The sequence below is a fragment of the Cataglyphis hispanica genome, chromosome 5, assembly GCF_021464435.1.
Source record: "Cataglyphis hispanica isolate Lineage 1 chromosome 5, ULB_Chis1_1.0, whole genome shotgun sequence".
Classification (NCBI taxonomy): domain Eukaryota; kingdom Metazoa; phylum Arthropoda; class Insecta; order Hymenoptera; family Formicidae; genus Cataglyphis; species Cataglyphis hispanica.
In genome coordinates, this window is record NC_065958.1 from 4,602,750 (window position 1) to 4,617,526 (window position 14,777).

At 36.8% G+C, this 14,777-nt stretch overlaps 2 protein-coding genes across 2 annotated transcripts in view; one reads left to right on the forward strand and one right to left on the reverse strand.

The window, feature by feature from the left end:
* Positions 1-13,943, reverse strand: part of LOC126849569 (protein Shroom-like) — a 151,192-nt gene extending 137,249 nt beyond the window's left edge. The window contains exon 1 of the mRNA XM_050591517.1: positions 13,651-13,943. Coding sequence (XP_050447474.1) covers positions 13,651-13,805 — 155 coding nt within the window. The 5' untranslated portion in view covers positions 13,806-13,943. The remainder of the gene's footprint in view (positions 1-13,650) is intronic.
* LOC126849572 (uncharacterized) lies at positions 7,619-10,068 on the forward strand. Its single transcript, XM_050591532.1, has 4 exons — positions 7,619-7,729; positions 7,846-7,995; positions 8,355-8,525; positions 8,593-10,068. Exons 1-4 carry the CDS (start codon positions 7,682-7,684, stop codon positions 8,785-8,787), a joined length of 564 nt encoding a protein of 187 aa, XP_050447489.1. The 5' UTR covers positions 7,619-7,681; the 3' UTR covers positions 8,788-10,068.
* Positions 13,944-14,777: the final 834 nt, after the last annotated feature.

Consider the following 14,777-nt stretch of genomic DNA (forward strand, 5'->3'; position numbering starts at 1 on the left):
AATACATTGGCACGATGGCATGTATCAACCGCGTAACAAAAAATCAGACGACGAGATCTAACACAGGAAGAGTCAGACTTTTCGAGACTCATCAGATCAACTGGTTTGGATTACTTTTGGAATTCAGTGCAACGTATTAGCATGTAAAGATTGTGAGATTGTAAGATGTGTTGCAAAGAGATAATAAAATATCTTAGGACTAGACATACTTTTCTCATAAAAATCGATGTCATTTATAAAATAAAACAAGATAAAAGAGACACATTTTTTTAAGATAGCAAGCATATGATGTTTCAGATATTGCAGAATTTTTTATATTTTAGTAGATATTTAAAATCAAATTAGTGAAAAAACTAAAAAATTTAGAGAATCAACTTTAAAAATACCAATGATATAAATTCATTTTACAATTAACTTGGTGCAGATTTTATTTAACAGAGTTTTGTAGAAGGCTTTTAAATAAAAATATTAATGTAACAGTTACATTTAATATTAAAAAGGAAAAAAGTTATATAAAAGAATATTAAAGATTAATTAAATTTTGAAAAAAATCGACTTCATGCATATATTATTAAAGAAATTATTATCGGAAAAAAATATACTATATTTTGATATATTCTATTAAAAATAGAAGAACAATGCCTAACGCTTATAAGTTCAGATTTCTTGCACGCTCGACACTTTGTCGTGATGGGGGTTAATCGTGGGACCCGCCAAGAGACCGCATGATAATTTATGGACGTGTCCGCGAGGACAAAAGCCGCGGCGAGAGAGCGTCACCGCGAGACGGCAACGTGCAATTAGCGCAAATGTAAATAAGAGAACCACAATTTAGCACACGGCCGGCGTGGATCATCGCGAGCATGTGCGTTCGGACTACGGTGCTCCTCCTCCTTAACAACTTGGCGCTCGCGAACTTTATGCGGCATCGCAACGCGAGTTTTTACGTCCCTCGGTAGAGTAGGAGGAACGCACGAGATGTGGCAAGGGATGGGCGTACATACATTTACTGTCAAACTATGAATCCGCGAGGGACCGCTCTTCTCTTCTACCTTATCGCCGCGTCCTGTAATTACACAGGCGAGGTCGCACTAGTATAAAGCACGAACTTAACGCTTCCGATCTTTCGCGCGTGAACGCCGAGTATTTTTTAAACGATACGACGGGCGTACAAAGCCGGTGAGATTATAGGTACGTGACGTTTCGAAAACCGGCTCTCGCGAGTCTCCCAAGATTATGGTCCCTTCTTATATGCGCCAGTGGTTGCGACAATCTCGCACATAGAAAAGGGTCTATCGTCGAAGGAAAGCGAACAATGTTTGCTCGCAGCGGTGTGAGATTACGTCGATAGGCAAAAATCGCATATTAAATGGACCATCGTAACAATATACGTACGTTCTTACGTTTACGATTCGTGCAATCAGATTCCGCAAAATCGAACCGTCTTGGTAATATTACATGGAACATGAACTGTATTATTTAATGAACTAGCATGTAGTGCGCGCTATGCAAGTCATTTATGTATGTCAGCTTTCTATTCATGTATTTCAGTATATTTTACTTATCTCAGTTATTATTATTATTTGTACAGATAAACACATTAAAAGATTTATTATAATAATTTATTTATTGTAACATTTTTAAGAATAAATTTTATTTAAATGTATAAAAAGTTTTTTTATAAGACAATTTATTAGTATAACATTTTTTTCTGAAATTTTTCTCAATTTCTTATAGCTATAAATGTCTCTCTATATGTAATAGAATATTTTTTGGGACTGGATCTGAAAATTACTCGCTCTATTAATTGATTTAATAATATATAAATAATTTTATTTGTTTAATACGAATTTAATACCTCCGCTTTTTATCATACGTTATTAATTCAATATTCAAGTTGTTATTTTACATGATTTTCGTTTAATGACAGAATTTCTTCGATATAAAATAATGTATAACGCGTATCAATAGTAGTTTAATTGTATTAAATTATATATCGTACAATTCGTATAATTCGTGTAAATGCTAGTATTGCTGAATAGAATGAACAAAAGGAGAATACGCTATGACTTGAAAGCAAAAGCAAAAAAATACATCTACGAATATAGAACTCTTTTCCATTTTGTTATTCCTTTCCCATAAAAAATAAATATATATCTGAAATAGAATATATACGCGCGCGCATGCGGATCAGACAAATAGTCTAGGTGTAACTATGCGTAGTACTCTTTTAAAGGAGATCTAGCCATAACGCAACATCGGATTATAAACATAAGTGTCTTATGGCGCTGTAGTTTATTGATAGTGCATAAATATACATATGCACATGCACATAACATAGCCATGCGTGTATAAATGTTTATATGTACAATATATGTACACAGTACACACACACATTTGTGTGTGCGCGTATACATATATACGTATATTATATATATATATACGATTGCGAATCCCGCATAGCTTGGCTATTGCTGATTGCTAGCCATGTTGCTCCAGGGTAATCGTAGGCAACTCTATGGGCTCGTTATGGTTTCTCTGGCTCGATAATGTTCGATTGAAATGATCCCGCCGTAAACCGTGAAATACGTACCAATCATACTCGTCGGGCACATACGGCGGCGTATACATCGCGTGGAAGATCCTAAGAACGCGCGTATGACCACATCGACGGGGTCTTACGACGAGGAATTGAGACTTCAGGCGGTCTACGACGAGGTGGAGATATCTCCACGATGATCGCTCCACCGGGCATACAATTTGACGTTTAAGCCTCGCTTACTGGATATAACGTGGCCCTTTCGATCGAGCTTCGCGGAAAGATAAACCCTTCGTACAGCTGCTACGAGGGAGTAAAGTCTCCCTCTCTCGGCGAAACGTCTTCGTGACTTGATATACGATGCTTATCTCACCTTTATGCGATATGTGTGATAGTAATGTTTAATAACTCGCGTTTGGAAATGTAAAAATGCACTCCTGTAGACGCGAATGAAACTTGCTATCTTGGCTTATCAACTATCGAACGTAATAGCATCAGCAATAATGACTGCTAGTTGCAATAGTTCTCGCAAATTTAAAAAAACTTTAAACATAATAAAATAAATAGAAATGGAAAGAAGTTATTGAAATTATTGAATCATTGCTTTTCTTTAGTGCGTATATATGTTTCTCTCTTTCTCTCATTGCAACATTTTCTTTATATTTTACTCTAAAATATTTTATTAAGAGGAATAGTTTTTATGTATATTATTTAAAAATAATAATAAAAGAATATAAAATATACACACTTATTAACAAAATTTTTCAATTTTAATATAATAATGAAATTAAATTTTTTTTATAAAATAACTAAATTTACAAAGCTTATGCAACAAATTTATAAATAGCATACATTTCAATTTTCATTGTCATTTGAAAAAAAATTTAATCACATTTTTTATAACATTAAATATATTTTTATTACATCTTAAATTTTTGTTGCTTTCTGTAATTTAAATTTAAAATCTAAAAATAACAATTTAAATTCAGATGTAAGTTATTCAAGAGAAAAAGGAGAAACGGCTATTATTTTTTAATCTAGTCTCCCAGCGGAGCAGGCAAATTGAAATCGCAAATAAAGGGGTTTCGTGTTGTAAGTCGAGTAGCTCCTGTTCAACAGAGGGACTAGTGCTTGTTCCTTATAAAATATTCATTACGTAGTCTCGCCTTCCAGGTCACTAGCGCTTAGAACCTAAGATGTGAGTTACGTCGCGCTTCGCGATTCTCTCGCGAATTTCGACCTGGCAGTGGCAGGTTGATTAAGTATATGACAAGCAAGACGTAAAGAAACACGAAGACTCACGCCCGGCGCTATCTTGCTCGGAATAACACGGGTCTAGTCGTGATTTCGCACAGATTCCGCAAACACGATTCAGGAAGTGTCAGATTTGGTAAAAACGTTGGAAGGCGCGACACGATCGCAAAAGTGAAATTGCAGTTTACATGTAGGAGCGCGAGACTCTGCGCTCGACAAATCAATCCGCTATACAACTCCTTCGCTGATTCTTCGCGATTCGAAACTGATGTGCATCTCGCGCACGGTGTAATTAAAAATACGTGTGAAAGTAAAACAATGGAATGCGACCACGAGATTTCAGCGATTCGGAGTGCATCGTGAGTGCGCATCTGCTTAAAAAGTGACAGGAAGCGACCGATTTTATGGAAGAGATATTAAAGGAAACAAGACCGTGACCAGGAAACGTGATCAAATAAACACAATGTATGGAATAATAATCCATATACTTTGTCGAAGCATTAAACCGGAGATGAATTTTGCATGCAATTCTCAGAAGTGCACGAGAAACGCATGAACATTAAAAATATAAAGATGTAAAAAAAAAAAAAACGTAATAAACATAAAAAAAAGATAAAAGAGAAAAAGAATACGGAACAATCTGAGATTACGAAGCGATCATTTGTTTAGATGAAACTGCACTTCAGATGCGAATTATAGATGTATAATGTTCATTGCAAGTTTGATTAGTTTCGCTCATCTGCGCATCTTTAATATTAAACGAGCCGCAAAAGGCATTTCATGATGCAAACCGTATCACAGTTAAGGCGAGTTCACTTAGGTTCAGCCTCGACTCGGAATATAATCAAGCGCTGCTCCATTTCCCGCGAAATCACGCCGGTGGAAGCTAATGGAGGCGAGGAAGAAGGAGGCAGCGTTGGAAGAGCAGAGAGAGGGAAAAGGTGGGATCCTTTTACACAAGTCGACTTGCGCGAGTTGTGTATCGAATGATATAGTAGTATGAGCGAAACGAAGTTCACGAGGTCGGGCCTAACGGACAGGTCTAATGCAACGATTATCGGCGCTGAATTATTAGACTTGGCTTAAAGGAGGGTCTCGAAGAGGATGGAGTCAATTCGTCAAGATCTGTCGCGCATTAAAATTGCGTGGGAGCGATCGCGGTGACTTCGCGATAAACTGCTCCCCCGATGATTAGGAGGTAGGGGCACGTATCTAAAGCGAGGTGTCTCGGATCGCAAATCTCTTTGAAGCGGTTGCAGCTCTTTGTTAGCTAATCTCATATACAATTTCACTTTTGCATTCTGTATATTGCCACACGGACTCGACACGGTAGCACGATCGTATGTGACAGCTGGTCTTTGCAACGTCCGGTATCCCGCTGGAAGAAAAGACAGGGAGATATGCGCGCGCGACTCTTTACGGGGCACGACGTTGAACTTATGCCGCGATCTATGGACACGCGGTGCGGATACGGATGAGACTACAAAGACGATGTTTAGGTGTGGGCGGGCGTTAGAAAGTTTCTGAACATGTCTGCAATTTATTCTCCGCGTAATATTCGAGTTTGAGCGCATCCCGTCTTATTTGCGTTAGACAATTTAACGAATGTCTTTAAGTATAGCTCGTAACACCTGCAGATTCGGTTGAAAAAATACTCCTACCTGCGATCAATTATACTATGCGCTATAGTAGTCTTCTTCCTTACTTTACTCTTAAACTATCTTCGAATACAAATTCAGTTCAATCAAGCATCAAAGTTGCGTTTCTCTTTATATCATTTGGCAAGCTATGATTTAGTATAAGCTTTAAGGAACATTTATATAAATAGCTGTAATAAAGAGAATCGAGAAATGTTTTCTCTTTTAAAATTTAAATTATTATTTTTAAATTTCTATATTAGTTTTAACTGTGCATGTGAGAAAACAAATAATTTTTAAGATAGAAAACAAATAATTTTTAAAAAATAAAAAAATTAATCAAAAAAATCAATTGGAATAAATTAAGAAAGGAAAAAATGTACAAAAATATTAGAAAACTCTCCCATAAAAATTATTCAGACAAGAAAATAAGCGCAGTTAAAATATCTAGCTCATTTGCCTCCTACGCGATATAGACAAGAATTGAATCTGCCTTATTTCATCTCCAACAAATTTAAAACAAATTTAAAGAGGTTTCAAAACCTCTTTATGTAATTCTCGCGAGACTCGCAAAACTCAATCAATCCCACGCTATATAATAATGGAGGACAACTGAGAACATCTTGGAAACTGTCCTATTGAGGGGCCCCAAGACTGTAGCTGCGCGATAAACAGCGAGATTCGCTACATCAATCCAAGGATTGGTGTTACGTCAACGACTTGCATGCTCCTTCGTGCAATTTATAACTCCCACTTGTGCTTTCCGAGAGTATGAGATCAAGACGAATCGCGCTTCATCCTTTCCTTCGCTTGACCTCCAACCGTGGCGCCGCGGTTGACCATGCTTAATAGTTTCTACTTCGAAGGAAAGAGAAAAAGAAGGAATAAAAAGAAGAAGAAGGAAAGAGAGAGAGAGAGAGAGAATTTCCGTCCCGAGGCTAGACTATAAATCGTATCGGAAAGCTTATCAGAGTGGGATATTCGTCCGAGGTACGGAGACTCTTCCTCTCTCTCTCTCTCTTTCTTTCTCTGAAAATAAAAGAAACATGGTAGAGGTGAAAAAAGGAACAGCAGGAAAGAGAAGAAAACGATCGAGAATTCAGGCCCGGGTTTGCCGACCGGAGCGCTCACTGACCCCTGACGGCTCAAGCCGAAGCGGACGTCACGAGAGAAACCTTTACCTTCGTTACCTTGGTAGTATTTAAGGATCTTCTTCAGCGCGCCTATATACAGCTATCCAAGTACTTAGATCTTTATCCGACATTGCCCGTCATGAGAGGATACTCCACTGAACCTGAAACCTCCTCGAGAGTCATTATCGGTTTGCGAGATACCTCCTTCGTGGCGAATTGTCTATGAAATTGTACCTTGCGTTCTAAGTATGGCATAATAGAAGACGAGCTGGCAGATTAGAATATTCGCCGATGTGCTTCGCGTGCGTCATCGAAAATTCGATTGTCCGACGCGGACAATAAATAATGCTTCGCAGAGCGCAATCAGATCGTTGAATTTCACGCCCGCTTATTTCCAATTCATTTGTGATCGTTAAGTGCTGTTTGCGTAATAAATGCGCGAGTAGATAAAACCGAACCGACCGGTTGCTTAAAATCGGCGTCTCGTAATGGTCGAATGACATTCAAAAGATTTCAAATGCGGTCAACGTGCCGGATTTAATGGAGATTTCAATACCGAGAGCTCGTTTACTCGCTATTCTCTCTCAATCTCGTCACTTTCCTTTAAAAGATCACTGAAATGTAGTTGAGGGCGCGATCAGGATGGGGGTCCACTTGCGATGCTATTTATCATGGTGTTCTTTTCTTTGACGTCTCTCGTGATCCGATCGGTACTGATAACGGTACACGACGACAGAATACGTACACACACGTATAAAAGTACCTGTGCACATTATTCAAACGCGTATCATCGATTCATTCGAGGCGAAGGTAACTGTGTTTATCAGCCAATCATTTTACATACGTGAACCAATTAATTTCTAGAACTGGCAGAAAGTTAATTACGTTATTGGTCATTACAAGACATTTTGTTACGAAATGTGCTCGAAGCGAAGGTCTGCCGCCTCAAGATAAGAGACCGTACAATGGCTCCGCCAATAGCTGCTAAGAATGATAATTCTAATTGTACAATATTGAAGCCATGCAAGTTATGAATATATTGTACAATGCATTTTAGTGTTGCACAAGCTTACAAAGCAGCATTTTCTCGATATTCTCATTGACTTGAAAGCGACGAAATGTTGTCGGTTCTCATCATATTATTTAATATCATTAGTCACTCCATTGTAAGTATTTCACACACAATTATAAAATATTTAATTATTGAAGAAAATTTTAATAAAGGAAACATCTCTGTTAAAATTTCTTAAGAGGATAATAAAGACATTACGTCACGTTACAGGCTCTCATTGAATATACTAACAGAATCATGGACGAATCGTTGACCGTTTTTTACAATCCTATTTTTTCTCTTGAAATTTTAAAATCAGATAATAATAGTGCAGTGTATTTAAAAATTGCCAAACAAATTCTGAAGGCTGACAAATTACGCGTAAGTAATAGAAAATTTTTTTGATCGTGCAAATATAAAAATAACAATTCATAAATAATTACACATTGTATATTTATTTATATTTTATAAAAAAATAAGATTTTATAAATAAAATATTGTTTTGTAATAACAATAATAATTGTTCACAATCTGACTCTGAATAAATACAAACCTAAAACTTGATGTCTTTAAATACAAGACTCGTTTAAGTATTTCAAAATTTTTTCAATTTAAAATGTACCATCAATTTTATATTTTATATTATTAAAGAATATACTTTATATTAATTTTATAAAATAAAAAAAAATTATTATGCTTTCTATGTATATCAATAATATAAACTAATTTTTCTATGTTAGTTTAATATCATGGTGAAAAGATTTGATGGCGTAATAATTCTTGTTCCGAACGATCTTGTACTATTGTGTGACCTGTTAGAGGAAGAAATTACAAATCAAAATAGCATCTTGTTTAAATTACGATTTTCACGCGTTTTCAATATGGAAGGAATGCATTGTCCTATACCTGCTGTAAGTTAAAAACTCGATCGAAATAATTTAAGATAATATTATATAATTGAATTATTCATTAATGCAGGGAAAAAAGAAGCTCATGCCATATATGCTTCCGTCGTATATCGTACTGGATAACGATATTGGCTGCGGAGAATTTAATTTCAAAATTACTATAAAATCATGCAACGAAGAAAAGTTGCAAAGCTGCGCACCAATGATCTCTGCGAAAACAATCATAAATCTACAAGCGGAACATTGCTCCAACATCTTAACATAAATATTATTAAAAAATTAGTTTCCTTTATAGTAAATAAATAAAACAAATACAATGTTGTCATATAATGTGATTATAATGTAATATTGTTCAATATCTTAAAAGTAATGACTTTTTCTCGCATGGCGTATTGTTAATTATCGTTTAATAGCTTAACAGAATCAGAAAATGGCTGATCGTATAGACTTGTGTAGACTTCGCAAGGATTTATAACTTGATTACATAAACTCATGATAGACAATATCATGCCGTTTATCGAATTTTTTGTTCCTTTTGAGATCTCAAAGATAGATAACAAGGTGCCAAGTTTCATAAGCACATCCTTGCTTATCGAATGCCTGCATCATTGACACAATGCGTGTTAGTGTATATATAAGAGTACATGTACAAGGGAGTGCGAATAACTCGCGAGAAACCGTCTAAACGTCTTATCAACCTTCATCGGATAATATCGATGTCTGAACCTGAACGTAATGTTTATGAGTAATGGTTTGAGATCGGGCAGTAAGGTCGACTCCGATGAACCGTACACGGAATTTGAGATTTAGATACAGATATCGAACTTGTACGCTGGACAACCTGCATTGTCTTATTACGTATTATAATCCTAGCCCATTTAAATTTGTCTGTCGTTGTTCGGTCAGATATCAACTTTTCAACTGTCACATTACGCAAATTCTATTTTTATACGTCAAGGGATATCTCAAGGGATATCTCAACTCTAAGTTATGTATATTTCTTTTTTTTTTTTATTTAACAAATGCATATTCATTCATAAAGTCTCTCTTATTAAATGTATAATAAATATTTTCGCCTTACGTGAAGTATTCTATACTTATATTATTGAATGCAATACTATGTGTATTATTTTCATAACATAATTATTAAATTTCATAATTTATAAAGATGTTAATAGCTATAGAAAATATATCATGATCGTGATGCATATAGAAAAAATGTAGAGATAATTTGTACCGGATGAATGCGTAGATAAATATAATATTCTCTAATGAAAACATTACATTATAAGCTCATATGTCATATAATTATCAAGATTAAATACATAACGGTTCACGCATCTGATAATTAATAACATTGCAAGCACTAATTGTGTACGCATAACTGTAAAATTGATTATGTGAACGTTAGCATTGATAAAAGTACGATGACTTCTTTTTACAACACAAATGTGTATGACAATACAGGATATTATCGTGATAATATGACACACGGAACAATAAATAAAATTAAAGAAAGAAGAAACGGAAAGGGAAAATTGTATATTGATAATTAAATTTATCGACAATATCGTTCGAAAAATGCAAATATATTTCCCATTTAAATCGAGCAAACGCATTGCTTATTCACATACGTAAAGTTTTCTTGCTGACTGTCGCTATCGTATATGTATCTGTACGCAGAGTCTGCATCTTTATCGCGAAGGGACGGAGTCCTGCAAATGACGTCGGCAGAGTTTTATCAAAAGAACAAATAATAAGCGCGTGGTTGTTCGTTCGTCGACCGGCGATGCTGGGCATTATCGAAAGCCGGTCGGAAGGTGTCGATAAGGTCAGACCTTATCGCGAATTCCAATACATCCGATAAACATTCCGGTATGAGAAGCTTGATTGCAAGAGGAAACCCACAATCGAAAGGCTCGCGCAGTGGAAAGACGGAGGGCAAGAGTGTCGAGGAGGAGGGTGAAAGGGCTCGGCCAGCGAAGGTGATTCATTAGTCGTACAACACGGAAGTGTTTGGATTCTCGACATGTTATGTATATATATGTGCGTGTATATATACGTGTGCGCCGTCTCAGGACCTCCGCGGGCAAAGCCGGAGTTCGTCGAGAGTCTCCACACCTTATTATGCGCAACCAGGGGCCTCTCGAACGAGTCCGGCATTTCGGGTCGGTCCTCCATTCCCAGACTTTAAAAGACGAAATATATTGCGATAATTCTTCCCGTTTTCGATCGCGCGGACCACGTCCGTCCTTATAAGCGACGTTGTCATTCCTTCTTCCGCGAGGCCGGAGTCATCCACCTCATTCTGACAAGTAGTATGTATCCCGCAGGTGAAACGGATGTAAGGGTCGAGCCCGAGGAATAGAATGGTGGTAAAGATTTCTTAAATACCGCACTGCCGCACTGCGGCCCATTCTACCCCCTGTAGCTAATCTAGAATTTATGTCGCCTGTAACTTACCGAGGCGCACTTTATTACGTCCGGAATATGAGAATTTCATTTGCTGCATGACTCTGCGACGATGTCGAATGGGTAACTTGATACGCCTCATGACGTAAATTCATAGTCACGTTAGAATTCCATCCGGTTCTATTAGGTGCACGATATCGAGTTTTACACTCGCGTTTGGCACCGGATAAAATCCTTAAATTCCGTAGATTTTATAGAAGATTATAGAAGAATATATTATGAATGCGTCTTTTGATAGCAGGTGAAAGAGTATTTTACATATAAATGCGTACACACAAATAAATTTGAATTCATAATTTTGATAATTAATACAAACTTGATCGCGTTAAATATCATCAATTTTGTTGTAGCCATCGAGCTGTCACTATCATTCATAGTCTTTGAATATTTATACATTCTTAATTATTATTCACTATTATTACTCACTTACTACTATTATTACTTACAAGGAAATCTTGCAAATCCGAAAATTCTGATTTTAATGATGTTAACTTTACACATATGTAGGGCGGAAGAGAGATAAATAGATGAACTTAGAAATTTTTAGTTGTGGCCCAAAAAGATTCTAAAGAATGAAATTATTCCTCCTGTAGAGCTTTAGGCTTTTGGCTTTCTCGATATATTAAAAGATATTAAAAATTTTTTTTTAAATAATTTTTTTGAAATTTTAATATGATTAAATAGAGAATGTTTTTACCATGAAACTTTTGCATAAAATAGTTTTTGATATCTTAAATAATTTTCAAAAACAAAAAGCCGTTTTATACATATGAGGAATTTCATCCCTTACAATTGTTTTTGAGCTGCAACTAAAAATTTATAAATTCATCTATTTACTCTCCTCTCCACATGTGTGTAAGGTTCCATTAAAATCAGAATTTTTAAGTTCGCAAGATTTCAGTGTCAATAAATATCGCGCGTAGTTGTTTCTTGAATCATAAACGATAATTACTTGGCCGGAATGTAAGCGAAACTACCGTCGCGTTATTGTGGAATGCAATATCATGAACCTGTCCGCCTGTAAGATTACCGAGTGTCTCAGATTCCGGAGCTTCTATAACTAATCGTGCCGAGTCTTCTCACGCACTGTAAGGACCGCGAATTCTGCAAATTGCTTCTACTTCCTGGTTTATCCTGGCTCATTCTCCGCCTGCCGATCAAACGGCATATCCCGTATAATCCGGAGAATCCGCCGATCTTTCGCTAGCAGATTACGTCGGTGACGCCGGGTTGTAATAGATCCTTGGAATTCTTTCCGCATACACGATCGAAATATATTTTCCAACCGAAGCCATATCTGCCAATTTTTAAGTGCAGCGCAATACACCGGATAATAATCGGTCGATTAGCTTTATCGTATGCGGAAACCCAACTGCTCGTAAACGATCTAATCGCTTACATCGTTAATTAAGCTCGAATAAGCTTATTGGATGTATAATATGCGTTGATTATATATATCCATGTATAAAATAATATAAAGACATTTTTTGAAAAATTATAAACCATTTCTTGATAATTTTGTAATTTAGCAACATTGCAAAAACCTAAAAAGAGAGAGAAAGGAAATCGTGATTATAAAGCGTTTTTAATATTAAATGATGCGAACGATTAAATTCTGCAGTGTGATAGAGAATATATTGAAAGTGATTCTCCAATGATATATAAAATATTAAGATTAAATATTAAGATATAAATATTAAAATATCTATTTTAATTTATTGAACTCCTTAAATTACAAAATTATATCTTTTAGCGACGCTATCATCTCCACCGATGTAAAACGTTTGTGACGTTATCTCTTGTTACATTTTACGATATTATCGGTCGTCAATTATATCCTATCTCAAACGTTACGCTGCCAATTATATTGAGAAAATGCTCGTGGTTTCCTCTGTGCATCGATTAATTATAATCCAATGTGCCTGAGCAAACGAATGAAATATCGGCGGTATTAGCGCATTCGTATGCGACGTATACAGTCGGACAAAGAGAGAGAGAGAGAGAGAGAAATTATATACGCAACCTTCGCACGCCAACGAACTTGCTGGCAGCGTGACGAGTCGCAAGTCATTCAGCATTCCTGTTGCGGCGAAGTCGTGTGCTGTGCTCGGTTCGCTCTCTGCGGTCCTTTTAGCCGGCAGCCAACGTTGGTCCCAAAAGGACCGAAACGCGAAGCCGGTCTCAACCAACTAACATGCGCTCACGTACGTGCGCGAGAATGCGACTTACGAAGAGTAATACGACACGAGATATGGAGAAACGCTTTCGTTTGAGAAAACTGATACGAGACGTTTTCTATTAAGCACCCTAGCTGTTCATTAAAGGAAGCAAGCAGAATAGCATAAACTTGGATGAATATTTCTAATTATTTAATTACATATATCTATTAAGTATTGGATGGAAACTAGATTAGTTTTATCGTAATATATTTTAATATCTTGGTGGTAATTTTTTTGAATGTATATAATAATCTGTTATATACGTAATACAATTTAATTAATTTTTTTATTATAATTTATACATATTATATAGATGTATTTATGATATACACCCTCCTCTTTGCAATTTTCTCATAATTATTCGGTTTGCATAGAGTTTAGATTAATATATTCTTCTGCAATTTTTTTTTAATATTCAAATAATTTTAATTGCTTACCGATGGGACTGTCGCTTGAGCTCTCGCCGAATGCTGCTGCGCGTACGAATAAAGCGCAACGCGCCGCTGCCAAGGGAGCTCGTTCGCTTCTCCCCTTTATCCAAGGTTGGCAACCACTGGTCCGACCGCAGCCCGTTCTGCACACCGTCATCCATATCTGTCGCACCCTGGATCACCGCGTCGAAAGTTTACATCGAGATAGTTGCACCGCGATCTACGTTCTTCATGGTCTCTCGGAATTCGCCGCACCGCATCTGATATCGCCTGCGCGTATCACCTGCGAGTGACATTCGCGTAATTTGCCGATCGTCGTATAGCATACACGACAGTGTGCAACAGCCTTTAATCTCTAACGGATCGGTCAAATTTCCCACGACGCCGCCGATCGTCCCTCGAACACCGATCGCATCGCAAAAAATAAAGCGCCGATCGCTTATGCCCTCTCGCCGTTTTACTCTGTTAATCAATTTATCTTTTCCCTCGGAAAAAAAGTGCCGTGTCAAGCCGCCTGTGTCGTCGATAATTAATACATATTTAATAACAAAAAATTGTATTCAATGTTGCAGAGCTGTGTATATCGATATGTCCTCTCAATGGCTTTCTCTATCGCTGAGAATTTTGCGTCGGACAGGAAAATGTTATCCGCACGTTCGAGGCATTATCATAAATACGGAAAATGAGTATCCGTTAAACGACCGGTCTTTATATTGTTTATGAGCGCGATCAACGCCGCGGTCGATTACATAACGGCCGTCGTCGTTATACACGCGTGCACGCACGCACGAAGCTCCGCCATATGAATGTATAGTCGAACTGGTCCTCTGGTTCCACCGGTTAATTCCGGTCAAACGGCAATCGACCGATGTTATCTTGCATCTTGCCTGCGGCGTGTCTCTTCGCTTCTCATTTCCGTGGACCGTAGATTGAGATCACATTTTTGATAATTTGAATCCACTCGTTAGCCCACTCGAACTATTTTTACATTACTTCATTTAAAATATCGTTGAATTTAATATTGAATATAATCGAGAACAATAATATTTTTATAAATTATATCTTTGTGAAAATTATTCTCACTTAATTATACTTGTCTAATGCACTTGATGTTCATGTTATATGTTGCTGCG

Excerpts from the sequence above, each read along its gene's own strand:
- LOC126849572 (XM_050591532.1), top strand. The coding sequence starts at position 7,682 with ATGTTGTCGGTTCTCATCATATTATTTAATATCATTAGTCACTCCATT. Across the intron at positions 7,730-7,845 it reads ATATCATTAGTCACTCCATT|GCTCTCATTGAATATACTAA; the intron begins GTAAGTATTTCA and ends GTCACGTTACAG. Across the intron at positions 8,526-8,592 it reads TGCATTGTCCTATACCTGCT|GGAAAAAAGAAGCTCATGCC; the intron begins GTAAGTTAAAAA and ends TCATTAATGCAG.